This window comes from Copadichromis virginalis, linkage group LG14, assembly GCF_057382275.1.
Source record: "Copadichromis virginalis isolate Kocher_CV1m ecotype Utaka linkage group LG14, C_Virginalis_male_GT1.1, whole genome shotgun sequence".
NCBI classification, from domain to species: Eukaryota; Metazoa; Chordata; class Actinopteri; order Cichliformes; family Cichlidae; genus Copadichromis; species Copadichromis virginalis.
The window spans coordinates 23,476,890-23,504,203 of record NC_140631.1 but is presented as its reverse complement, the minus strand read 5'-3'; the positions used below and the strand labels follow the sequence as shown (position 1 = coordinate 23,504,203).

The 27,314-nt window shown below is 44.1% G+C and overlaps 1 protein-coding gene across 2 annotated transcripts; it reads right to left on the bottom strand.

Annotated features, from left to right (window-relative positions):
* Nucleotides 1-781: 781 nt before the first annotated feature.
* Nucleotides 782-27,243, bottom strand: mettl16 (methyltransferase 16, N6-methyladenosine). Of its 2 annotated transcripts, none has more exons than XM_085429999.1 (10): nt 27,169-27,243; nt 26,391-26,527; nt 15,623-15,810; nt 14,474-14,614; nt 13,190-13,305; nt 12,847-12,989; nt 9,202-9,271; nt 7,638-7,727; nt 2,047-2,220; nt 782-1,952 (listed from the first exon to the last, which is right to left on the bottom strand). In XM_085429999.1, the coding sequence occupies exons 1-10, from the start codon at nt 27,187-27,189 to the stop codon at nt 1,332-1,334; spliced, it is 1,701 nt and encodes a 566-aa protein (XP_085286125.1). In that variant the 5' UTR covers nt 27,190-27,243; the 3' UTR covers nt 782-1,331. The 2 variants fall into 2 exon arrangements, with proteins under 2 accessions (XP_085286125.1, XP_085286126.1); XM_085430000.1 differs by lacking the exon at nt 27,169-27,243 and adding an exon at nt 26,746-26,878.
* Between the last annotated feature and the right edge of the window lie 71 nt (nt 27,244-27,314).

Below are 27,314 nucleotides of genomic sequence, written 5' to 3'. Positions count from 1 at the left end.
TTAAACTATTTTAGTGGCTGGAGGCAGCAAATTAAATGCTGGACTTATAAATAACTTCGAAATGATTAGCTAGTCACTTCAGGTCTTTTTGATTTATTAGGGTAATAACTCCAGTCACACCACCAATATCCAGACTGATTTCTAAGCCTTCAAGGTTTGCAGAAAAAGGAAACGTCATCTTTATGACAGCAACATAAATAACAGTGAGAGAGTTACTGGAAGTTTTTTAAGCATATTAAAAATCTTTAAAGATGTTGTATCAGCGGACCAAAAACAAAAGAACAAAAATGCCAGCTTCTAATGTTGTTGCCCTTTATTCAGCAGATATCACATGACTCATGCGTCGCCGGAGTCAAAGTCCGGCCGTGACCGCAGGACACGTCGTACGAGCAGGAACCGCGTTTCTGCTTATGACAACAGAAAATGTGCACATACGTACACGTGGCCCTGCATATTTTGGGAATGTTTTCCTGTTATTCACTCGATGCTGTTGAGGAAGTCAGCCGGGTACAGCAGAGTAATAATACCAAAGGCTCTCCAGGAAAGACCGAGGGGCTCCAGGAACTTCCTGAATTACACGGTCTGTGGGTCTATTTAAAACAGTTGTGCCAGACTGGAGCGACAGTGAGTCTAAAATACAATCTCTAACAAAGGAACAATTAAAGATCAACGAGTACAACGGATCATAACACACAGGACAAGCTGACGCTGCCCTCTTGTGGATATTTACAGGTACTACATAATTAAAGACAATTCAGTAAAAATGGGAAAGGGAAAAAAATCTGTATAAAAATGTAAATTTATTCCAAATATTTTTGCAATTTATAACACACAATATGCAGTGTTGGGTGATTCCATGAGTATATCAGCTATTGGCAAGGCCAAATGAATCATTGGTTGGAGTGTTCGGAGTAATTTCCCTGAAGATTCCAGCTCAATACAATTAACTTGTAAAGCTCAATTGGTGACTAGCGCTACAAGGTGGTGTCTCCTTACTTTTGTTGCGATAGAGATTCTTGTTATGTATGATGGTTTGTTTGTTGTACGGTTGACATGAAGTATAGTATATTAATAAGTATTTTAATTAAAACAGGTGATTTGGATTTTTTTTTTTTTTTTTTTTTTTACAAGCTTGTGTTTTTTCAGCGGGGGGAAAGGAGACTTTTGCCTCTAGAATACAAAATCTTAAAAGTGAATTAAAAGAAACAGCCAATACAGAATTGCCTTTCAGAAGCTATACAAAATAAACTTCCCAACACACAGCCTAACATTAATCATGTCTAAAAAATAAAGCTTTTAATTTTTGAGAAGAAAAGATCTCGACTTGCTGATCAGGACTTTGCGACAGTCTTTAAAAGTGTGTTCTTCAGGTAAGTGCACAGCTGGTTCATCAGGTCTCTGTTCAGACCCTCCACCCAGTGCATCTCGATCACTACGTCACTCTGCTCCTGGATCACGTTCAGCAGACACTTAAACAAGAAGTGTTTGACAGTGCTGGGGCTCACGGGTTGTTTCGAGGGCGGCTCGCTCGCTGCAGCAGGTGTTTCCTTCAGGTCTGCTTCCTGCCCCGTTCCTGTGCAGGTAGAGGACTCCATGTCCACATCCTCGCCTGTTACTTTTTCTGGGGCCTCTTTTTGTTCCCCAGTCATGCTCTCTGTGACTTCTTTACCCGGCTTGTCTGCAGGCGTGCTTTTGCTCTCAGCGTTCTCGTTCTGGCTGCTGCTGTTTTCTGCGGTGGTCAGTTGGTTTTGGGAGGTCAGGCATGTTTCTGGAGCACCTGCGGTCACGGTGGTTTGTGAAGTGGTTCCGGCACAGTGTGGCGCCCTGGGGAGCTCTCGCAGCTGACGTGTCTGTTCACGTCTCTTCTGACGCCCGTGGATCCAGGTGTTCTCCACAGCTGTCAGAAAGAGGCTCTGCTCCTCCTTTTTGCAAGGCACACGTTTGTGCAGCACCTGCAGAGCCGCACACGTGAGACAGTTGGCCAGTGCAGTCAAAACTTCAGTGAAATCTATTATACATAAAACAATGTTCAGTAGTGAAGCTCACCCGCAGCTCACTGAGCGTCTTCTCGACCAGAACGGTGAGGCTGTCCACAGGGCTGCGGCACGTGCAGCCTAAAGCCGAGGCCTTGGCTTGGAGCTCCTTCAGTCCCGCCTCCGGCATTGTGAACGACAGCGGCTTCCGGGCCTTCTCCAGTTTACACTTCTTACTGGGAGGGGACTGAGATCATACAAAGCCAGTCAGACACCGTTAGACAGCAAGCTGTACTGGATATTACTGAGGACAGGGGAACCAGATTTGAGGATACTCAAATCCACACAGTAATAAGTAGGGATGGGTACCGGTATCCGGTGCCATTATGGCATCGGTTCTGACATAAACGGTAGTAACCAGACCGAAAAGCACCACACATTTCGGTGCTTTTTTTTTTTTTTCCTGAGATGTCATACACTTTGGATTCTAGCCAATCATTTTACCTTTCCAAGGACAGTAGGCGGGCCCACTACGTACGTTCTTTTAGAGCAGAGCTACAGATTAAAAACGCCCAAGGCAAAGCGGTCAAAAGTCTGGCTGTACTTCACAGCAAAAGATGCAAACTCAGCAGCCTGCAACAAGTGCTTTAAGCTGATACTGTGCAAATGAGGTAACACCTCGAATCTGATGAAACGCCTGGCAATGCATAGCGTTTTTTATTTAAAAGCCGAGAAATGCACCGTATTTGATAGCTTGCTGCGAGACCTCACACCATGCACATCTACTGCGGGTGTGGTGCCTGTTATCGGACGCGGAGTTAGCAACATCCCCCAAGAACCCGAAGAGTAGAGTCCTGGCCCCTAGCCCTGCCAGTGTAGCAGAAATGATGACGGATGATGATGCAGCAGCAGCCGTTCTTCTCTGCGTGAGTAGCTTAATGTTGTTCGTGTGTAATTTACGTTGAGTAGGCTAACCACGTTATTAAATTAATGCATGTAAGGTGAACTAGCAAACACCGTTGTAGTTACATGCGGCTGTCTTCTTGTTTGATGGCAGATACTCCCTTCACCCTGGCCAGAAAGCCTAAAACGACCGAAGAAAAAGTGGACAAAATTCATAGGGAAGTGACAAAATTTATAGTCAAAGATCTCCATCCATTTTCAACGGTGGAGTCACCATAAAAAAAAAAAGACTGCTAAAAATAAAAACATAAGAGGTTTTTGGACAAAGTTTGTGTTCTCCATTCTTTAAGCACCGGCACCGTTTCAAAAGTATCGGATGAAACCTAAACGATACCCATCCCTAGTAATAAGAGACAATGAACTGTATGAGTTCAGAGCACAGCTGCCAGCAGGGGGCAGTGTTTACACAGTGTGAGCTGTTTCAAATCCTTTTGGCAAACTCAGACATCTGTAAAGTCTTCAATCAAGAACGCACTAATAGTAACGCACTTCTTTCTGCAACTACAGGAAAATGTCATTTCATGAATATGCAGACAATAACTGTGTTATAACAGCACTGAGGGGGACATGCAAGGAAATATCATGCAACAGTCTACATCAGGTGTGGAGGAACTCCAGGCCTCGAGGGCCAGTGTCCTCTAGGTTTTAGATGTGTCCTTTATCCAACACAATTGATTTAAATGGCTAAATGACTTCCTCAACATGTTTTGAAGTTCTCCAGAGGCCTGGTAATGAACTAAACATTTGATTCAGGGTGTTGACCCAGGGTGATATCTGAAACCTGCAGGACACCGGCCCTTGAGGTCTGGAGTCACCCACCCCTGGTCTGCATATTGTAGACCAAACTGGATGTCAAAGTTAAGTAGCTCCGTATCACAGTGCGACTTGTAGTCGGCATTAAATTTTAAAAGGATCAACATCTGTGCTGCATTCAGACAGTTGACCTTTAAGGAGGAGGAAAACTGACATTTTACTGGATTGAGTCTTTTTCCTTTGGCCTTCAGAGTAGCTGCACTGTCCTGCTACCAACACTAAAATCTGCTGAACACTTCCTCACATTTTGTACTCTCTCGTCCTTACTCTTTAACCTCTCAGATACAGTTTTTGCTCATTTTAGGCCTAAAACGATCTCGCGGAGAGGGTTGGAGCATTCCCCAGCAGTCGCCCATTAAAAATACTACATAAAATGAATGGCATGAGTAAAATGATGCAGTTATATCTCTGCATCAAAAACAAATCTAAAGAGAAAAAAGATAAATGCAGAGTGCCACAAGAGGGCGCTCAAATCATGCAAGCTGCACCTGAGCCTGCAATAAATCAAACGGAAATCTTTAATTCCCTTTAATGTCAGGCTATAATGGCGATGTAGATCATCACCCAACTGTGTCGGAGTACTGAGGCTCTGCAGCAGTCATACTGCAGCCGACCTGTGATCGCTACACTCACTGCAGGCTGGCTTAAAGCGGGGAGACAGCGGGGGTCTGCGGCAGTAGTGAGGCAGCAGACAGCATGGCCGACTGACCTACAAACAGCTGAGGGAAGGAGCAGAGGGTGACCTTCACTCTGCTGCACTCGCCTGCTGTCAAGTTTCAGTTACTCTCAGAGTCACTGAAGATTTTTATTGTTACCTGTGAGTGATGTTTCATCATTTACAGTTCCTCAGTGATAATCGCCGAATTTGCTGCACATTCAAGAAGAAGAGCAGAGTTGGTGCTCACTCCCTGTCTCAATCATCTATTGATTTTTAGTTAAAATGACGGTGCTTTTAGATGCATATTTAGAGGAGATGGACACGTGTAATTAATGGGTTGACAATGAGCGCTGCCTTGTCTGGCTGCTGCTTTTATTTCTTATTGTTTGCCTCAGACGTCTCTCCCTCTTTTCTGCACGCTCTGCAGCTCATTGTGCAAGGAAATCAATAAAATCCATCAAGCCAAACCTGTCTGTTCATAACCGAGCATCCTTGACACAGAATCTCGCACACACACGCGCACACACAAACAGACTTACAAATGAAAGAACACAAAACCCACATTTAGAGTTTACATACACACCTCTCAACTGAATCCCATCCTCCTCTGACTCCTCTGCTCTTTCACTCCATTATTAATCCCACTTACCCACTACAACCTCACTGCATGCCCTCTCTCTGTCTCTCTCACACACACACGATTTTTAAAATTAGAGTTAAAACCAACAAGAGCTGTTCTCTCCACATATAATGATGTTCAATCATCAATCTTCACCTCCTGAGTCCATGAACACACACACACACACACACACACACCATAGAGAAACAAACTGCTGCCAGTCTCACCTGCAGGCAAACTGTAAATCATACTCTGATCACCCCCCCCCCCTCCTCCCAACCCCCCGATTTCCGTCAGGTCCCCAAACCCCAGCTTGGATTCTGGACTTTCCTGATCCCTCCTCCTCCTGCTGCTACAGGCTTGTATGAGCAACAGTGGGCCTCAGGGCTTAGATAAAGCCTGGCAGTCGTCTCTGTCTACAGGTCCTTTTATTCTGTCGGCCTGTGCTGGATGTGCTTCCTCCTCTTTTGTCTGCATTCAAAAGGTCTTTCTATCTAATGTAGTTTCCTTTCAATTCACTACAACCCCTGCATTTTGTCCTCTCTCTGTAATAAGATTGAATCTAAAAATAACAACAGCTCGTATTATTTCATATGTTGAAAACGGTGTGGATTTGTGTGTACTGGTTGGAAAAAACAAACGAGGGAAGGCTTGTCTATGCGGTCTTTGGTTGTATCGGACTACAGGAGGAAGACAAAACTCAGTGAAAAGCTAAAAAGACTGGGATCAAGCTGACACTCCAATCAAACAGCCACGGCTAGTTTCCAGAGTCAAAAGGATAAATTAGAAAATAACTAAACTGTTTAAAGGGGACTCATTACACTTGATTCCAACTCCATAGTACTCTAATCTAGTAGAGTAGCTTTGCATTATTCACAGATGAAAATAATCCTTTATACTGAGCCTCGGTTCAGCCTTTCAGTTCCATCCTTGGTCTGTTTCTAGTTTTCTCCTGACTGGCTGAACCTCACAAATAGTAGGTCTGAAAAGGGAAGTGGAGCTGCTTTGCTAAAAAGTCAGTGCTATGTTTCTGAGTTGACCATATTAATGATATCTGCAGTCAGTGGCATCACACAGAGAGAGTGTCACTGATGGTGGGGGAGACGGGTGTAGCCATGAAGCTGCAAGGAGTAGAGATAGTAAAAGTAGATGAGTTTGAATACCTGGGATCAACTATTCAGAGCAACAGAGGTGAAGAAGAGTGGGGAGGGTGGAGACAAGTGTCGGAGGTAATTTGTGACAGGAGTAAAAGGGAAGGGTTACAGGATGGCAGTGAGACCTGCTGAGATGTGTGCACAAAAAGACAGGAGGCTGAGCTGAAGACTGACCAGAATGGACAGGAATAGTAATGAATACATCAGAGGGACAGCTTAGGTGAAGCAGTGTGGAGACAAAGTTAGACAAGCATGGTTGAGAGGGTTCGGAGATGTGCAGAGGAGGAATAGTGGATATACTGGACAAAGGATGATGAAAATGGAGGAGGTAAAGACGAAGACCTCAGAGAAGATTCATGGATGTCGGGATTAAGGACATGCACAGGGTTGGTGTGACAGGAGGATGTTAGACAGAGGGTGAGATGGAAGATGATCACAGTGCAGAAGAGGAAGAAGCTCTCACTGACATCATACAGATCCAAGTGTTTAAAAAACATAAACACGTCTCCTATCTTGTTTTTTAGACTGAAGCTATTTCCAAATGAGGGAACCAAATGAAAATGACATGCAAAAACAACAAATAAATAAAATTGACCAAAAATCTATTTCTTCCTGGATTAGAATCCTTAGGAATCCTGAGGTTTCCACTACTTCAATAACTGTACTGCAAACATTTCTGGTTACACCAGACATGAATTAAGTCACCACGGGTAATAATGAGGTTAAGTAGGTCACAGATCATATATGTCACATATGTTTTAGTCTACATTTAACATTAATGCGCTCTCCCATGCTTATATACATAAACCAGATGACCATAGAAAGGTTCATGCAGGCAGAATTGGGCGTTTGACCGTGAACTTCTGCTACGTAACCCCACATGTGCTCGAGGGGCTCTGCCTGTTGATGATTTGGAGCAGTGTGAACGTGGAGGATGGTATCTGGAGAAAAATTAGGCCAATCATTCTGCTCAACTGCTTTTTTGCTGAAAAACAGAAACAGTCCACCAAACAGCCCTCTGCTTCACCTGCATTTATGTTTGATTGACTTCATCAGCACTGCAGCATCATTTCCAGATCTCTCTCTGCAATGCTTTCATGTCTGTTTAACTCCAAATCTCACCCTCTAATCCAGACACGCCTGCGGTACAGTGTGCGCGCACAATTCTGCCCTGGCGACTGTTGCCTGGCTACAGCATGTTAGAAATCACATAAACATCTCCCCAGAGGACGGAGTAAGTGCACATAATGGAACGAGGCTGCAGGGAAAGAGGATCCAGTCTGGAGAGGGACAGAGGTGGTGCATTATTGAGGAGAGGGTTTGGAAACATCCAGCAGCAGAGCAAAATGTGCTCCTCAGAGCTGAGCAGGTAACCTGCTTTTATATGTAATCCTGATCCTGGTAATCCTCTGTTACTGACATTTAACAACAACAACAATAAATCTGTACAAACTCACCGGAACAACCACGTCGTCATAGAAACTCCAAGCCAGTGCCCACCGCATGGTCCGCCCCTGGCAAAACTCAGTGTGGGTCACTTTAGGCACCTGAGCAAAAACAGAGAGGAGTCTGGAGTTAACAAGTGCACAGCATGAAAACACTGCAGTACTCTGGCGACCAGGCTGTACCTGAGATCATCAAAACGATAAATTCATAAAGAAAATACACCACAGAAACTGATCACATGTAAAATATTTGTTGGAAAGAGAAAAAGTCCAAGTCACGCAAAATACATCTCTACAAACAAAATTTATGATAGTTAATTTAAACTAAAAATTGAAACTAGATGTGAAAAAAGAAACATTTTAAAATAAAAATGTTTGTGTACCATCGCTGAATTACACTGAATCGCAGGGAGGAGTAAAATGATTTTAAATGGAATAAAGAGTGCAGGTGTGAAAACACTCTTAGGTGAAAATCTGATGATCATTTATGGCTAAATACAGAAAAATCCAAATATTTTCCTGCAACAGAGGCTTGTCATTTTATATCTACACGTATCCGTCTCACTATCAGTATTCAGTTATTTTATCCAAATAAAATCCTTCCCATAGCACCGATTCAATATTTTGTTTAAAACAAAACCCATCATTATAAAAACATTTGGAGTTTCTGTGCTGATTGGCAGCTGTGACTGATTGGTGTGTGCGGTATCTGCGATCAAAACTAACAATTTAGGAATTTAGTCTTTCTAGAAAGCAGTGACTGAATCTGACAGTGTGATGTTTTGCCAGTGTGACCTTTGGCTTCACGTCTCTGACAGTATGTGAGAACATAAGGAGGATGTGGGAATCCACTGTGTTGCTGTCGGGGTTTTCTCAGAAAATAAGAGGAAGTCACTTATCTTATATGTCAGAGGTCAGACAGCTCTGAGGGTGAGATGAGTTTTTATGAGTCACATTTGCTAAATTAAAAACACAACGAAAACTGAGGACACGCTGGAGAATGACTCAAGTAATTGGTGATGAAAGCATTAGCATATTAACAAGCGCAGGTTTCTTTTTACACACGCTTCAGAATGAAGCCTTCTTCCTGGATGTTAGCCAACGCTGCACTCACTCTGATGAGCAGCGACACCCTGGAGGAGGGTTGAGGGGTGGCAGGTGCGGGGCGGGGGCCGGGCGGTCTGTGAGATTGGCGCGGTACTGCAGGCCCGCAGCAGTCAGGAGTCATGTGCTGGGCTATTAGTCAGGCTAATGACGCTAATGCATGTTAGCTACTGAGAGGCGTGTGATTCAGTCATGCACAGCAAACAGAAATCAGCTCATTCATGGCTCGTTTGTGAGCGTGCTCAGCTGGTGCTGGTGATTGCCTCCTTTAAACATCAATACATAGGAGAAAGGTAGCTTGGGCGACGGGGGTGTGGCAAAGATTGTTTTAACAAGCCCTGCAAGAAGCATCGTGTCTCTGCATGAACAAACTGAGATCAAAGCTGTGCCTGCTTTGTAACTCTCACTGATTACCGTGTTTGCGCATGTATTCGTAAATTTCTCTTTGTTCTGGGTCTCGCTGGCTACTCACCCCTTGCTTCCTCAGCTCCTCTTTCAAAGGTGCCAGGCTGCACTTCTTTCCCAACATGCAGCTGTACCACCTGCAGAAAGGAGAATCCATATTAACCAAACTGTGTCTGTTGGAGGTGTTAGTGGCCAACAGCCGGGCGTGAACCCTCGAGCACAGATCAAATGAGGAGAGGGGGAGTGCTCAGGGGAGGGACACAAAGTAAAATACGAGAGGCAGAAAAACATCCTGCAGCAGAGGAAAAACTGCTTTGAAGTCATCCCGTGGTGGACGCCTGATCAATAATCACTGCTGTGTGATAAAGACGTGAGGTTGGACTTGATCAATGAGCAGCAACATCCAGCTGGGGCAGGCGGAGGAAAGAAACACATCGGGGAGTCAGCCTGGAAGGACGGCTGGTCAATTTGACAGAGGTAGTCAAAACATGTGTGTGTGATGTTTTTATTAGGGTTAGGGTCATCATCAGGATTTCATTTTATCGCCTCAGCTCTTAAAAACTGGAGCAGACTATTGTTCCAAACCAGCAAACTGCCAAAACTTCAGCTTTTATAGAGGCGCTCAGATTTGTGGATGATTACTTTACCAACTGCAGTTGATAATCTGTACCTGGCTGCTACTTAACCTCTTAATTCCTATGGAAGCAGTAAGGAGGTGCCAAGTTATTCACAGGACTGTAAAAACTTCCTACATTTCAACCTGATGCACACCTCACTAGAAATTCAACTTGACGTAGTAATCGACGCAACCCATACAGGTTTTATTACTGGCAATGCTGTCACCCAGTTACGTAGGCTAAATCGTGGGCTCTACAGATTTGTATAAATCAGACATAAGAAATGTTGGAGAAGTCAATCATTTTCTATCTGTAACAGAGCTCGAAAAATTCACCCACTCCTTCATGGACTGCTGCAATGTTCACTGCTTGGTAGGGCTGCACGATTTTGCATAAAATGAGAATCACGATTTTTTTGGCTTAGAATTGAGATCACGATTCTCTCACGATTTTCTTTTCCAGTATAAATATTTATTGCACTTATTAACTGCACATCAACTTCGTAACAGTTGAGACTGAACATAAAAACAATAAATAAACATAAAAACAACAAATGTCTCACGTTTTGTTGTTGCCGCAAAATGTTGTACTGCTTGAAATTCCGTCTCCACCGTTGCTCGACGCTGCGTGTATAGAGCAGGTAGTGCAACAATAGAAAAATAGTTGCGGGACGGCACTGTGTAGCATTTGTCTAGGGTGTTGATCATTTTCCTAAATCCCTCGTTTTGCACAGTGTTGATGGGAGCCATATCTTTGTCAGGTGATAAGTGATAGCCTCCGTAATTTCTTTGTGCCTGCGGGAGTTCGACGTGTATAGGGAAGCGCTGTATAAGGTTCCCGTTATTGATGTTTGGGTGGTTGACCGGGACGGATTTTCTCCTGTCACTTTCTTGTCATCCCTGACGTGCTCTCCGCTGTTTTTTCCCTGCTAATTTTAGCATCACACGGCACAGCTTCTGTATCACGTGGTATAAGGCTCCGCCCTTGTCATTTGTTGAGCAGGAAGAGTGAGCGCTTGTTTTCATGCAGAGTACGTCCCGGATCAAAATGCGGTACAATCGTCGTCTTTTTTTTTTCTTTTTTTTTAAAATCGTTGTCATTTGGAAATGAAATCGCACATGAGTATGAATCGAGATCGCGATTTTCTAACGATTAATCGTGCAGCCCTACTGCTTGGGTCCCAGCCAAAAGTCCATCTCCTTAAAAAAAAATCCAGCTCATTAAAAAAAAGTCCCAGGATTTGAATAAAAAGGCCAGTACACTGGCTACCTGTCAGATGTAACATTCAATTCATTTGAAAGTTTTATTAATGACTTTTACAGCCTTACATGGCTCCTATCTACATTACAAACACTAGGACAAACCCTCCCTACAAGCGTTTTTTGCCATGCCTGTGGTGCTATTTTGTTTCCCTCCTGTATTTATTACATGCATTCATCTTATTTGAGAAACCTGTTCAATTTGAAAGCAAAACCTAAAACTGCGAACCTTGGGTTTGACATTTACTTGGAATAGCGTAATGTGGTAGTCACACACAAAAAAATAGAAATTCTGGACACCATTAAGTTGCGTACGTAGGTTTTGTGACTGGCTCCCCCATTAAGGAGGAGTTCATACAGACATACATAAATACTCTATGATCATTATAGTGAGATACTAGCAATTTGTGAACCATTCAACCATCTCAACATCTTTTAGTCTTACTTTCCTTATTATTATAATAATTATTATTTCATTATAATATAGAAAGCTTTTAATAGACATGTACATAGATGCAGTTTCCTAAAGCTCTGACTTCAACTGTGTCAAACCTGCCTCCTGACTGTAGTTGGCTAAAAAGCTCCTGTAACACCCAAATAAAATTTAATCTGACACATTATTTAACTTGTGACTGACAATCAGTAAGGACACTGACATGTAATCATGTTAAAGAGGCATGAGGACAGCCAGGGCTGAAGGGGTATTGAGGAGCAGCCCGTCAGCCTCAGGTGACACGATGAAATATTTAACAGCTCTAATATTCACAGATGTTCGCCAATTTTGAGCACAGTGGGGAGCAACGCCCAGGAGAGATCCCCGAATGCACCACCAGCAGCCTCTTCGAGAAGAGCGCAGCTGCATCAGCCTCCACTTTCAGTCTTTTCTCTTCTGAAGCACTTGCACGTGATTACAGTCTTATTACCAGAGACGGTAATTTTCATATCAATGGCGTGATGAATTAGGAGCATTACCTCAAATCTAACCGCACTTTTGGATATTTGGCTGAAAGTTAAACTCGCCTTATCTGACAGTAATTACCCTCTGGTGAAAAGAAAGGAAAGAGGAGCAGAGCGGGGCAATGGGGGCGTCTCGAAGGACCAATCGGAAAAGGCTGGCAGTGTTTCCATGGACACCTGGAGGCTCTCGTGTCCCAGCGTGGTTTTGGGAGTGACAGTCGGCTCCGGTTGGTTTGGCCGGAGCCTCAAACCTGCGAAATGAAACCCGGCTCGCTCTGACTTTTAGTGTAACATTGCCACACAAGAGCAACTAGGTGTTAACTTCAGTCCCACTCAAGAGTGCTCATCTTTCCACTCTGCAAACACACACACACACACAGTGCTCCGTGTAGCAGGTGTGACACGTCTAATCAGTTTTAATAGCACCACTCTGCAGCTCCCTCTGCCCGGGTCTCGCTCGGCTGCCTCGGTGACAGCCCCGTAACGAGGGAGGGTAAAGCGAGGGCCGCCTGAGACACCCCCACCCATCTATCCGACCCCTCCACCCTCACCCTCCCAAACACAGCTGTTCCCTGTGGGCTCCCGGATACAGCACAGAGTCAACGTGTGCCAAAATCATTAAAGCAACTGTGGGTGACAGCTCCATCAATGTGCAGCAGCCCATCTGCCCATTTCACCTCTCCGAGTCTCCCCTTCACTGCAGCCATTTAAAGCTCTCCAAGCCTCTCCAGAGCAACTACAAGTGCAGCACTCATCTACATCCACCCGCCAATTTAAATATGTGGCTGTGTTGTAATGACGTTTGTGTTTTTACACACACAAATACGTGTGCAACCTTTAAAAAGAAAAGAAAAGAAGAAAACAGTCCTCTTTCCTCACCTAAGGCGCTTCTTGAGCTGCAGGCTGTCATGAATGATCCTCTTGACAAACTCCAGTTCTCCGCCCTCTGCCATGATCTCCGTCACCCCGCCCGTGTTCACTGAACTGGGAGGAGGTCGGCGTGAGTTTCTGGAGTTTACCCCCTGGAGAGGGCAGCAAGACAGACAGAGATTACAATAAAATCCTATTAGAGCCCTGTTACTAAAACGTAAACACACTGTGTTTGGTGCTGGAGCCTCTCCGGTCAGTATACGAGTGCATTTACTGTCAATGAGTCAGAAACTTCAAGGTCAAAGCAGACAACGCTCCAGAATTTAAACTACTTTTAAACGTGAACTTTTACCTTTGCTTCCAGCTGGTTGGCGAAAAATGGAGGGTTGCACATGCAGAAGTCGTACACCATTTCTGTCTCTTCTTTCAAGGCATCCATCAGTAAAGTCTTCTGAGGAACTTTGACGACTGAGGAAGGTAAAATAAATAAATAAACACTAATGTGAGACAAGTGTGTAAAAGCTGAATAAAATGTATGACTGTCAATACAAAATGGGACCCGAGTCACTGTGTGCTGCACTCCTGTCAGCCACAGATTTGCTGAGCAGAGACAAGTTTAGTCTCAGCTCAGGCTAAATACGACACTCTTCCAGCGAGACGTCCCTGTTTTGTCCGGCTAAGTGTCACAAAAAGACATCCTATTTACTACAACAGGAAACAAAGCATTTTCGAGGCAGGATATCGAGATTTTGGCAGGACTTGCTGAAATATTTACAGCAACAATCAGTGATCAAATTGCACAAAGCAGCCACAGCATTAAAAATAGGACTGGTGAAAATATCTGTTTCCTGCTGGAACACTTTGGGGTGCACGGTCTGCAACCTAAACATTGCTGCAAACCACGTATACCTTTCATGGCAGTGGCCTCTCCGAGCAGGACATCAGCACACTGCAAAAATTGCTCAGGAACAGCACAAGCAATACAACAAACCTGCTCTCCAAACTCCAGAGGACCCGGTGGAACATCTGTGGGATCTGCCAGAACAAGCCTGCACCATGCAACCTACAGCTTCTTAATTTTTGGCTGGTCAGAGCCGCTATAGCGGCATCATCTACAATCATAAACAATGACCACTAGACGCACAGGAAGCCCCCGAAAAACTACCCACTGGCCCTGCAAACCTCATCATCTAACAAACCAATCTGTCTCCAGGCTGTATCAGACCCACAGGTAGAAGGTGAAATCCAAGATGTTCCGAATTACACATCATTCAAGTCAGACTGGACCTTTGATGATATCTGATGTTTAAACCTTTTCATCACTATCACATGAATTATGACCAGAAAAGTGGGATCAACCTTCATCCAACTGAACATTTGTGCAAAATGGTTTTGTTTTTATTTCCAAAGTCACGCTGACCTGACGTGACCAGTAGCTTGTGGTGGCTAATGGTAGCTGACTTCTTCCTGCTGTCATATTAATCCACTTCTTAGTAATCACAGTATCCTGGAATTCATCCTCAGTGCTGCAGCTCACACATAAAACATCATCTCTGAGACAGTGTATGAGAGTTCCAGCGTAGTAGTATAATATCTAAAGATGAAGTCACCTTCACATTGAGTAGATCAAACGCACCTTTGACCAGGTCGGACAGGTTGTTCTGCTCCACGTTTTTGGTAGCATAGTCAAAGCAGATGTCGTCCACCTCTGTGGCGAGGAAGTACCAGCCGTTCATTGTGGCTCCCAGTAAGGGGTAGATACAGGATGCCCCAGTGCCTGATGAAACACACACACACACACACACACACACACACACACACACACACACACACACACACACACACACACACACACACACACACACACACACAGTGCCTTTGGAAATAAAAACAGTCAATGATGACTGATCATAGCTGTCACTGAACAATATGAAAATGTGCCGCAGTGTTTTTGTTGTCTTGAAGGAAGGAGGTCCCAAAGTGTGACATGATGCGTTTCTAAAGAATTATCTTAGACTTGGTGGACATAATGGTCAATAAATGTCAAATCCAGCAGCTATTATTAAATTATTCCCATCTAACAAGAACCAAAGCCACATAATTCAGTTGAGATGGCCTCGGTTAGAAAAGGAAACACCCAGTGGTGATCCATCAGCAGCAGACAGCTTCAGTGGGCTCACATAAAGGTTCGGGGTCACCAATCAGTGACCTGAGGAACTACAGAGGAGAAGCACACCTGCAGGAAAACACATTTAAAGTCAGACCTTGTTTTCTCTGAGCGACAGAATGAAAAACAAGTAATGACGTGTGACTGGGGATCAGGCTGGCGAGTGCTGGGAAAACTGGGAATGACTGGGCTCATTTGCTGGAAGTGCCAACTGACATTTCAGGTGCTGTGCCGAGCGGCGAGCCACATCAAGAATCAGAGCAGCGGCATTAACATTTAAATCCCCCCCGTCTGTGGTTATTAATGTTTAAAGATGTGCTGCTGGGGTTTGCTGCAGCATTTAAAGGAGAAGCACGTTCATTTTACACAGATGTACAGGTACTGGTGAGAACTGAAACACATATGCATTAGAGTGAAGTCTGACACACTGGGTCAGTGCAGATGACCTTATATTTTGAGTCTGACAGTGAGTGATGGAAGTGCAAATGACCATGTTTGAACTAAGTTAAGTAAGTGACTAAGTAAGCCTGATTTCTCGTCTTATAAACCAATCAAAGCAGCTTAACTAGACTATCACATCACACGTGCGCTGAAGGTGACTGAAACTGGTGGCCGTACCGATGTCAATGCCCCTGCGCGGCTGCTTCTGGCCGTCAATGAGGTCCTCCACCCAGTGGATGTAGTTGAGGCGCAGGGGGACGGTGGGTATGAGTCGCTCCAGAGGGATCTCAATGGCCAAACCAAAGTCCTCCTTTAACAGGGTGCAGGTCAGCGCTCGCACCGCCTCCGGCTCTTTGAAATTCACTCTGAAGAAAATCAGAAATGCGACTAAATGAGTAAAACGTTTCAAACTCAGAGCAGCTGTGGGAATCGGACTTTATCTGACATACGTCATCTGTTGCTAGGTGGTGAAATATGCATCCCTCTACATCGAGAACTCACAAAACGAGCAAGAGACAGACGTTTTAGACACCAGTTAAGTCATGAGTGTGAATAACTGCGAGTCCTGCTGATCACAGTGAGGGTGAAGTCTGATGCGTGGAAGTGTGGCTTTGAACGCGGGTGTGCAGTTCATCAGAAAACTCCTTATTTCAACAAAAATTTTAAAAAGTTCCAACTAGGTCTGAGGGATATATCGTAGTAAGGTTTAAAGGCTTCTTTCTACAGTAGCAGGCGCTGAAAAAAACTCTTCTTTCTCTCCACCTGAGCTCACGGTTTACAGAGTCGTGGATTAAAGAAAACATCAAAATAAAACATTTGCATTGAGGATTTTTTTCCTTTTATAGTTGAGTTATTTGATGAATGGTTTTCGTCCTAACGTTACATCCTATCTGCAAAAGCTGTTTCTATTCACCTTCTGTTTGCTAGAAGTACCCAACTAGAAAAAAGCCAAAATGACTTGTTTCAATCAGAGAGGGAATGAGAAGAGCCGTACTGATGCTCCGTATCAGATGAAAGATTATTCTAAACTGTGAATCATGCATGGCTGGTGGAAATTAGCTTAACAGGTCCACCTTTCTGCTCTTCACCTTCATTTAATCCTGAATAAAAGTGGTTAACTGCTCCTCACCGCCCTCTCCTCAGCATTTGGTGAGTACAGCACTTCCAGTGAGTACCAGTGGGAATGGTGACCGAAAATAAAGCCAAGCTTGAAAGAAACTACAATTTTCCTTTAAGGATAATTTCAATTTAGCTTCTTGCTGATCCTCTCATTTCACCGCGTGGCCCATCTGACAGCAATTTACCAAACTGCTCTTAATACAGCACTTCATTAACCTTCAGCTGCTCCGGCCTCCTGCAGCTCCCTGCACTGAACCGCATTACTTCACGTTATACACACGCTCGCGCACGAGAAACAAAAGGGAGATAAGCAGCCCATCAACTCACAATCCCCTGCTGATGACAATGAGTTTCACATTTTCAACACAACTCAGACCTCCCACTTTTTATTCCCAGTTCTCGGTCCCAGTCGTTCGGCTCGCCCGTCTTCTCCTTCTCGCCGTGTTTAATGATTTCAGCTGTCACACAAGCAGGCAGACAAAACGAGTGGGCGAGATAGGTGTAATTAAAGCTTTGCAGAGTTCTTTCGCACCTCGGCAGATGCAATTAGACGCATCCTCGCGATGCGAGCGTCTGGCACCTCGCAGTGTCGGTGTGAGCATATTCCAGCAGAAGAAACGCACCGAGTGATGGTGGAAACGGCTCTGCGGCTTCAAAAGCAGGCAGCCGCTGATTGTGTTTTCATTGTCGCCGTTTTCAGGATTCAATTACACATAAACGGCTGAAATGTTTTGCATTTCAGTTTTGACGTCCTCACATTAAATAAAGAGTCCATCCCAGCCTGGGCTTTTCAGAGGTCAGAGGTCAGGGGGATGACCAGAAAACCTCCGCGTTTAAGTGTGGGTGAAAATCCTGCAAGGTCCTGTGAGTTCTCCGAATGTGCACCGTTTAGTCATCACTAAAGGATTCATTTTAGACTTAAAATACCAGGAGTATGACAGATTTGACAAACCATCATCTTCAGAAAGAGGTACACAGCAGACCTGGACCAAGTCGGGATGTATGCATAAAAATAGGTTCTGCGACTCTGACTTGGACCAAGTGTGGGAGGTCCAGTAGCTCCAACACTGAAGTGCACCACGACAAAACTACATGCTCTGGCTGTGTGCAACTCTTTTATTCCAACTAACTGAACTGACCAACAGAGATGAGAGCAACATAATGTGGCAGTATGGAAGTCTTTTTGACTCCACTGTGTGTGGATGACAAAATAATAACACCATCTATGTTCACTGTGAACCTTCACTTCACATTTCTGTCACTGGCTACATAATCTCCTTTGAAAATGGCAGGAAGTGAAGAAGAGTTCTGTTTTCCAGTAGGTAGTATTAACTGGACTTATGCCTCTTTTCCACTACTACCATCTCGGCTCAACTTCAAAGACAGAATCAAGCTGAGTGGTGTGGGTACCAGTGGAAAAGAAGCAACAGGAGAGCAAGAGCCAATAAGGCAAGAGTCCCAACTTTTGAACTTTATCGTATATTTACTGCTGGTTTAGTGACTGTTATACACAGTGTATATTATTGTACAACTTGTACAGCACTTTGGTCAACTGTGGTCATTTATAGAACCTTTGACTCGACACCATCAAATGTGGCAAAATAGGAACGTGACAAGTCAAAAAAAGAGCGAACCTTGGACAGGCCTTTATTCGATGTGCAGTTCTCCAGGAGTGCAGTCAAATAGGTTAATTTTACTCAGGAAGGCTCCTAACTGAGGGAAGTGACCGAACTATAAGAGCCTTAATAAAAAGCTCTTCACGGGGGCTAAACACTAAGGAAAAGTCCTTCAGTTCATCCTTTATTAGCTCCATTAGCAGAGAACACACAAAACTATCAAAGAGGTGAAGATGCATTTATCATTTCATGGTTTTTAATTTTCACTAACAACTTGTTAACCCACAGCTGAACTATGAACATCACACTGCTCTACTAAAATCAGCTTCCTTTAGGTGCTTCTTTTCCTCCTCGTTTCCTGTCGTTTCTTTGCTGTCAGGGGTCTAATAAAAACAGAAAATGCCACTAAAATATTTCTAAATGCATCTTATTTCACTTCTCACAGAACTCTGCATCTTCATTCAGGTGGCAGCAAAGACAAAAGACCCCTGATGAGGCGCAACGCACCCACACGGCCCCACATCAATCTTAGTCAGTGTCTCTACACCTAATGAACACACAAGGTTAATGGTCCAGTTGTGAACAGCTGTTGACCTCTCACAGAAAGCCAACACCTGCTTCTTCTGAGCTGCAACACAACTGCAGATGACCAACCAGTGAAGAACTCTGCACTTTTAAAAACAGCCCCGGCTAATGAGGGTGAAGTGATAAATCAGCATAACGCTCGCACGTTCCCAAAATGAAAGCCGGCTTCTCTCATCTGTCCAGCGCACAGAGATTCTGCCCCCTGTTCATTTCTCCTCTGAGGCATCATTAGATAAGGATCAATATTCAGAGAGGGAGCCAGCCCTCTATTTTTAGCTCTTTATATGTGTGTGTGCAATGCAGACCGATCACTCCCATCAGCAGCACTGCAAATGCCACATCTCCATGGCAACCCCACCTACTGAACAGATGAGGAGAGCACGCAAATCCGGCCACGCTGGAGCAATGGCTGATGCCAGAAGCAGCGTGAGCGTGCCCGCGATTTACAGGTTCACCGTTGCGTGCCTACGCCGTTAACGTGGTCGACGGGATGCGACGTGGGACAAATCTGAGCTTAGAAGTTGTGACGAGAAGAGTAGACGACATATAAAAACAGCACCGGGAGGACCGATGAGGAGTCTAGTCGTGTTTTGGTTGCATTTGACTTAACCGAGGCGGAGAGGAGGTGGAGAAAGAAAGACAATTTAAGTGCTGAAGGGCAGTAAAGTTCTTGGCTCAGGTCAAAATGTGGAGGTGAGAAGGCGTTTAGTGCTGAGACAGACAGCAAGCTCCATGATCAGCAATAAAGCACACACACAAACACACACACACAGACACACACACGACCTTCACGGTGCTTCAATCTGAGTGCACTGGGACATATTTTGTGCTGAATTGCAGCAACTTCTCTCACGTCATGAGTTTTAGGGGGGGTTTTTTTTGAGTCCTCACAAGAGCAGCAATAAAAGAGTCACAAGAAGCTCACCGTGAATTTAAAGATAACCTGCTTATGAATTTCTCTGAGCGCGTTTTGTTTCATTTTGCAATTCTGCAGATAGTCTGATATGAAACAATGCATGTAACACTTATGTTTAGCAGAGAACATCTAGGGAAAGGTGAGTGGAAGGAAGGAGGGAAGGAAGCCTAACACGCCATTGTTAGAGTTATATACAGTTCTGTAGAGACTGTATATGAAAGATGGATGTACTCCATAAGCCCCCAACCACTGGTTTGAGGACTCAAGTTCAGCACTTAGGCTGGAGCATGAAGTGACCACATTTGGACGACAGAGTGAAGCGCTAACATGGCCATCATGCTCGCCGTTTCCTAACGGAAAAAAAAAAAAGACGCCGTACTGTGCTTTGGTGTCGTTATAACCTGACCCCTGAAGATGTGCTGTGGTATCCAGCACCAAGATGTCAGCAACAGATCCTTTAAGTTCTCTAAGTTCCACGGTGGGGCTTCCATGGATCATATTTGCTAGTCCAGCGCATCCTACAGATGCTTAACTGGATCTGGAATTTGGAGGCCAAGTAAACACCTCCCCTTTTTGTTTTAGTGGCAGAATGCATTAGCCTGTTGAAAGAGGCCACAGCTATCAGAGAGTACCGTTTCCATGAAAAGGTGTACGTGGTCTGCAATAATGCTTAGATAGGTGGTGCATGTCAACATAACATCCACATGGATGGCAGGACCAAATGTTTCCCAGCAGAGCATTGCCCAAATGATCACCCTGCCTCTGCCGGCTCGCCTGCTTTCCATAGTGCATCCTGATACTAGGTGTTCTCTGCAGCCATGCAGCCCCATATGCAACGAACTGTGAGTCTCTGTGTTCTGACACCTTTCTATCAGGACAAGCATCAACTTTTTTGGCAATTTGAGCTACAGCAGCTCGTCTGTTGGATCGGACTTTGCTCCCCATTTGCATCGCTGAGCCTTGGCCACTCATGGCACTATCACTGGTTCACCATTGTTCCTTCCTTGAGCCACTTTTTAAATAGGTACTGCAGACCGGGAATACTCGACAACAGCTGCAGCTTGGGCTCTGACATGTCCCCAAGCCACAATTTGGCTCTTGTCAAACATGCTCAAATCTTTACGCTTGTCCATTTTTCCTACTTCTAACATCCTCTTTGAGGATGAAATGTTGATGTGCTCCCTAATAAATCGATCATTTCTTACCGAAAAGTGGTTCGTTTCCCTGATCAGACACTAAAATGAGCGGTACAGGTGCAAGATCCATGTAAGGTTACATTTATCAATTTGCAGTGATCAGAGCTGTTAATTATTGGTTCATTTCCAACCCCCATTTCAGGAATCTGTTAAATAATACATCTTTGAACAAAACTGGTGTGAAAATTGAACATTTTTTAAATTAAATCTCACCCGAGCTGCTGAATTTTTAATAACCATTCATGCCTCCTAATCCCACCCTTCTATCTGCCTGATCAGAGCCCCCCCTTCTCCTATCAAAATCTGGAAAAAGGCCCGAAACATTTAAAATATTTTGGGGTTTATCTTCTCCTCGCTTCACTTCCAGTCAATTCCACCAAATTCGTGCTGCCTCTGGTCTGAGCTCTCTTCTCTGCCCGCTGCTATCAGTCCGCTCCACTGACGATCCCTTAATGAGGGGAGGCATATCTCCCCGGAGGATTGAGTGAGTGTCTCCCCAAGATTACTCTCATCCCCCAACTCGGTGCTTAAATACTTAAAAACCCAGAAGATGAATTCATTGAAAAGTACAAAACCGCACTAATCCCTCCGCTGATGGAGCGACAGGCTGACGGGGAGGAAGAACCAAATTCCTGCAGACGGCTAACCAGAAATCCAGAATCTCTCCAGTCGTCACATGTTTCAAGCTGCCTTAAAAACTTGTCAGTGACTCCTACAGAAATTTTAGGTGTCGGGCAGAAAAGAAACAAAATATCAGATTTTTATTTCATTAAAAATAAATAAATAAATACATCACAGGACATCCTTAAGCCTCAACAACATGGCCATGAGGTAAGCCTAAATGACTAAGACACTGTTCACGCGCATCTGTTCACAAAGAAACCCCATCTTCAGCCGTCTCCCATCCACTGCAAGGACTCACCCGACAGTGGGGCACGTGAAACCACCAAGGTCTCACGCATCTGCTCGGCTTTAACCAAAGGCTCGGTTCACCTCCAACGGGCTCTGTCCAGCCAGCAGTGCAAACGCCCTTGAAGTTAAACATTTACTTCTGTATGAAACTTGTGGAAAATATTATTTTAGCCATAATCCTGCAGGCCTAGTTATAACTCCATAATTCTTCTGCTTATATCCCATTAACTGCAATGCCTCATGAACATCAGTGTGCCACAGACGCCCCCTCATTGCAGCTCGTCAGTTTCATGACCAAATACTCTCTTCAGTCCAAATTAACCAATGGCACACGCCAACATGCTAATCTAATGATGCGTGTCCACACGACGCATCATTTCGACACACTCCATTCGCTGTTTAATAGCACATCTCGTCAAATTTAGACCTTCCTTTCAGTCTGCTTGTGTTTATACCCAACTACTGTATCTAATTATGAATAATTAGATGGCTCTCTCCTTCCAGCCCATCCCTGATTAAGGTTCTGTTGGAGGTTTCTTCCTGTTAAAAGGGAGTTTTTTCTGTGCCACTGTCACCAACAGCTCACTCGTCCGTTCATGAACTATTGGAGGGTTTTCGTGCTAATCTTTACCCTATAACACAAAGCACCTTGAGGCAACTGTTCTTAATCAGTTAAACAGTGTGACTTTCACATATTCTATATTAATATCTGATATTCATGACACCTGAAGTGAAAAACTTCAAGCCTTTCCTTGTTTTCATCAAGATGGTTACTGCTTACAGCTCATAAAAATCAGAAATCCAGCACTGCAAACAATTAGATCATTAATTTAGACTTTGATAAAAAAAATTATTATATAACACAGTTTAAACAGATCTTCTAGCTCTGTGCGCACAACTGCAATCACGAGTAAGACTGCTGACTTGACGATTATCGACACCCTCCACGAGACGGGTGAACCACAGCAGGTCATCACTGAGAAGGCTGGCTGTTCAATGAGTGACGTATCCAAGCATATTGATGTTGACTGGAGAAGAAAACTGAGGTAGGATCCGTTGATTCAAGAATATTACGACACTAAACACAATCACCAAGTAGCCACTGATTTTTTTTATAGACCGACTTGTATGATTAAGCCACTAGTTTGCGGTGATTAAGTGGCATCTTATTTTATCAAGCCAAGTGTGTTTAGTGTCAGTTGAGACGATTTAATGCAAGTTTTCTCTCCTCATATTATCTCAGGATGGTGGTGCTTGAGATGAGCCCTCTTTTTCAAAGGCGAGCGGAGGGCCGCCTGTTTTTTAAATTCAAGCGACCAGTTCTTCGTGTGTGTGCGTCCGCTCACATCGGGTCTTGTCACAAAAATCTCACACGTAAGCAGGAGAAGCTGTCACATCCCCTGATTGTCCAGATATGATTTTCATGCCGAGCGTCAAGCTCGAACACCGCCGCCTCATTGTTTGTCATCTGTCCGTCTGTCAGGGAACCGCAGACTGATAATTAACACCTGTCACACGCGGACATCGAGTCGGGTTTTACAGTGTGCCCACGCACACTCGGTCCGCTACAGACGGCCCACGCCAACATGTTCGCAGCCACAGACAGATGTTCGGACTCACTGCAGTGACACTGCGTCCGCATTCATCTGTGCTACCTGTTTAATGTAAACAAAGGAGAAGTCCAACAATGACTGGCAGCTCTTACACTCGCCGTCACTCAAACGTTAGTCGTGTTTTATTTGATATCTCAACTAAAAAAACAAAACCTATGGTAACATAATTATCTGCTCTAAAGTTTAGTAATCAGCCTCTTAAAAGGGGGAGTAAATTCACTCTTCTCAAAATGAAATTCTTCCAATTAGTGGAGAAACAGGCCGCAAGGCTTTGTAAAAATCCTGTCAAGCAGACACACCTATGGTTTCAATGTGAAAATCCTATATCGCTGCATTCAGAAGATTGATAATGTGCAAGAGTTATCAGTTTTAGTTAACAGCCGTGCTCGTTGTAGTGAAACAATGTGACAGTTGGTGTTAAAACGGTGGCACACAAATAAAATCCCCTCCAACTTATCAACCCAAAAATCTAATAACATTTCCCACAAGTCTACATTTTCACTCCACACGTGCTCTCATAATTAAAAATAAAAGCAGAAGCCCAGACATTTACCTTGATCTGTTTTGCATTCATATTTATTAAATATCAAAGGTAGCAATTCGCTGGAATTGAGTGCATCACAGCGAGCACTGAAGGGCAAACGCTGGATGGAAACCACAGAACGAAGCGCGCGCACAGCAGAAACGAGACAGGAAAATCAGAGATGGAGAGCTGCAATCATGAGCTCATACTGTTTGACGTCAACACCACCAATCCCACCAGACGTACCCTTCCTTTGTTCTCCAGCCTGCACTTTTTCTAAATTTCTCAGCAGCTCGATCTCACTGAGCAACACACAGACACACACACACACACACACACACAAAATCTGTGCCCAGTTGGAGGAAAACACAGGAAGCTTGCCGGCCTTCTTTGATTGGCACACTAACCTATTTCGAGTTAAATTGTGGGTCTGGTTGAAACCACTCGTACATGCACAGAGGACAGAGTGAAGAGGAAGAAAATTTTTGACGTTGGGCCCATTAATTCGTCCAGGTTTCCTCCTGCTGCTGCCAGAAGCTGAAAGAGCGTTAACCAGCAGAGCGAGTCAGCTGGGTCATGAGAGGAGCTGAATGTGTTCCTCAGGGCTTCAATTAGTGCAAACTAGGTAGGTACCGTACAGCTGTGGTCAGAGGTTCACATTCACTCATCAGCTTGAATGCCGTGGTAACTTGGGGGTTTCAATGATTTCTTTGAATTGAAGCACGTGTCTTTAAAGATTTTACAAAACAAGAGTTTGGTGTACAAGTTTGGATTTATTTGATTTTGTCTAATCCATGCAGGGTTGAAAGGATTCATACAGGCTCAAATATATTCATACATTCCTGTTAATATTTAGTTTAATGTCCCTGACCAAGTTGCACCTTAGCCAGACCCTTTTGGTAGCCATCAACAAGCTGTTGGCGTAATTCTGGCTGGATATTTGACCACGCTTCTTGGTAAAAGAAGTTCATTTAAAATATGCTGGTTTCCCGATTTTTAAGAGTAATCCACAAATGTTCAAAAGGGTTGATGTCGGGACGTTGGGAAGGCCATTAAAGAAGCTTAATGTTAGCCTGCTTTATCCATCCCAAAATCAGTTTGGGATCATTGTCCTGTTGGATCACTGAGCTGTGTCCAAGTTAAGGAGACTTGAGGTTTTCCTCCTCCTTCATTATTCCACTTTGTTTACTATATCAGCACCACCACCAGCAAATCAGCCCGGGAGCATGATGCTACCATCACCGTGCTTCACAGTGCGTACAGGGTTCTCTGATTTACTTCTTTTTTTGTTTATTTATTCACATTTTTTCCTTTTTTAATTGGCTAGTGGAGCAGTGAAGAGGGACAGGAAACAGAGAGGGGAAAGACAAACAGCAAACATGTTGCAAACAGCTCAATCTTTGTCTCGTTTAAAGACCATAAAACTTTTGGCTTGTCCGTGTGCAAGGCTGTAAATTTCATTCAAGCTTGAAGATGTCAATTTCGAGCAGAGACTTCTTTCTTGGTCAGCACCCTCTGACTGTGGACAGCGATGCTGATGTTCCTGCATTTTCCAGTTTATTGCAGTTTGAGCCTTAATGGTTCCTGGGTTGTTCCTGTTCGAACTGATGATCTCGCAGTTGTTTAGAAATGCCTCCAAGAGACATTCCCAGGTTGTTTTTTTAAAAAATATAATTCTTATTAAATAATATATTTGGTAGAATACAGAAGTCACTGTTATAAAACTCGGGGTTTTCCTGCATACGGGTACAGCAGCAGCGGTTTGTCTGTCAGAGGGATCGATTCCCAGCTCCTCTGGTTCAGCAAGATGCATCCATCAGAGTGAATATTAGATAAAGCACCTGAGCACAGATAAAACTGGTGCATGAATGTGTGTGTGAGACTGGGTGAATGACACTTGGCAGTATATAAGTACCAGCCCATATAAAAATCTTCGGTGCCAGCTTAAGCGAAAATCACCAGGACCAGAAATATTTATAGCCCTATGTGGGGTTTAATTTACTCAACATGAAATCTTTTTTTGTTGTTGTTAACAAAGCAGCCAACAATCTTGTTTTGTAAGGTGTTAACTGCACTCGGACCAGTTGGCTTGTTGTAAATCAGGAAATCTCTGAAATAAGGAGGAAAAATGCAAGGAGAGGAGAAATCTCGGGCCACAGACCCAGAGGATGTCTGGGTACGCTGGGAGGGGAGGAAAGGAGAAAGAAAAGGAGAAAGGAAGGCAGCAAGGAGACAACTCACTCTTCAGAGATCAGCCTCAAGATGCAAAGATGCATCACACTGTTTGTTTTCATTTTCCAGTGAGGTGCACAATCTGGAAGTACTGCATGTAAATGTGTGCAATTATGAAAGAAACTAGAGTGGAGATTATTAGTGCCACGGATCTCTCTCTCTCTCTCACACACACACACACACACACACACACACACACACACACAGAGCGGAGGACAGTCTCAGGTACTTACATAGGTTTTCCCGTGAGGCTTGTGTGCACGTGCTGCTGGAAGTCTGGATATTTGGATGCCAGATAAGCGAAGTCAGGTGGTTTGTCCTTGTAACGGTTCCGAGGATGCATGGACTTATTCAGAGCCATTATTGAGCCCTGATGGTGGACATGAGGTGACATCAACAGTGCTGAACTTTCACTTTTGGATCACTGACATCGGCAGTGTAAACAGCAACACTAAGGCTGCACGAGCGCACACACAGACACGGACACGGACTCACAGCAGTAAAAGTTGATGTTAGACAGAAAAACAAATGTCTGACATTTTTAAAGGAGCACAGACAGACGGGGTTAGCGGAGCTGCCCCTGCTTACCGTCACAGAGCTCAGCCTGTAGCTGCTAATATTTCCTGACCTTCGCTTACTTTTTAAAGCGGAGAAAAACACTACACAGATCACGTTGCACAAACGTTTTCCCACTTTCTGCAGCTCACTTCCTGTACGCACACGTCACATATCCACGTCGCTGCGCGTTGACGTCACCGAAACTGTGTTTAGCTTCGAGCCTCTACCGGTAAAAGTTTTTTTTGTCTGTTTGTGGGGTTTTTTTTAGGGAATAATTTTTTATGTCAGTTTTATAAAATCACTTAAGTTTTGTATCGATACATTTAAATTCGATTAAAAACAAATATAAAAAAATAATTAAAATAATCGTGTTTAGCGTTTTCATTATGTTCAGTCCTGAGCCCTGGTCTGTTTTACGTTTCCCGTGTACCGTTTTCCCCGGTTGCTCCTTACCGTCGTGCACATTTGGTTCATATTGATATGACAGCATCACACACTTGCTGCAGATTTCTTGGTTGCACGTCCCAAAGGTGCTCTGTTGGATTGGCATGCAGATGCCTTAGTATAGAGAACGAGTCGCGGATGATTTGAACTTTGTA

Excerpts from the sequence above, each read along its gene's own strand:
- mettl16 (XM_085429999.1), bottom strand. The coding sequence starts at position 27,189 with ATGAACCAAATGTGCACGACG. Across the intron at positions 15,811-26,390 it reads AGCCTCACGGGAAAACCTAT|AGTGAATTTCAAAGAGCCGG; the intron begins GTAAGTACCTGA and ends GATTTTCTTCAG. Across the intron at positions 12,990-13,189 it reads CCAACCAGCTGGAAGCAAAG|GGGGTAAACTCCAGAAACTC; the intron begins GTAAAAGTTCAC and ends TGCCCTCTCCAG.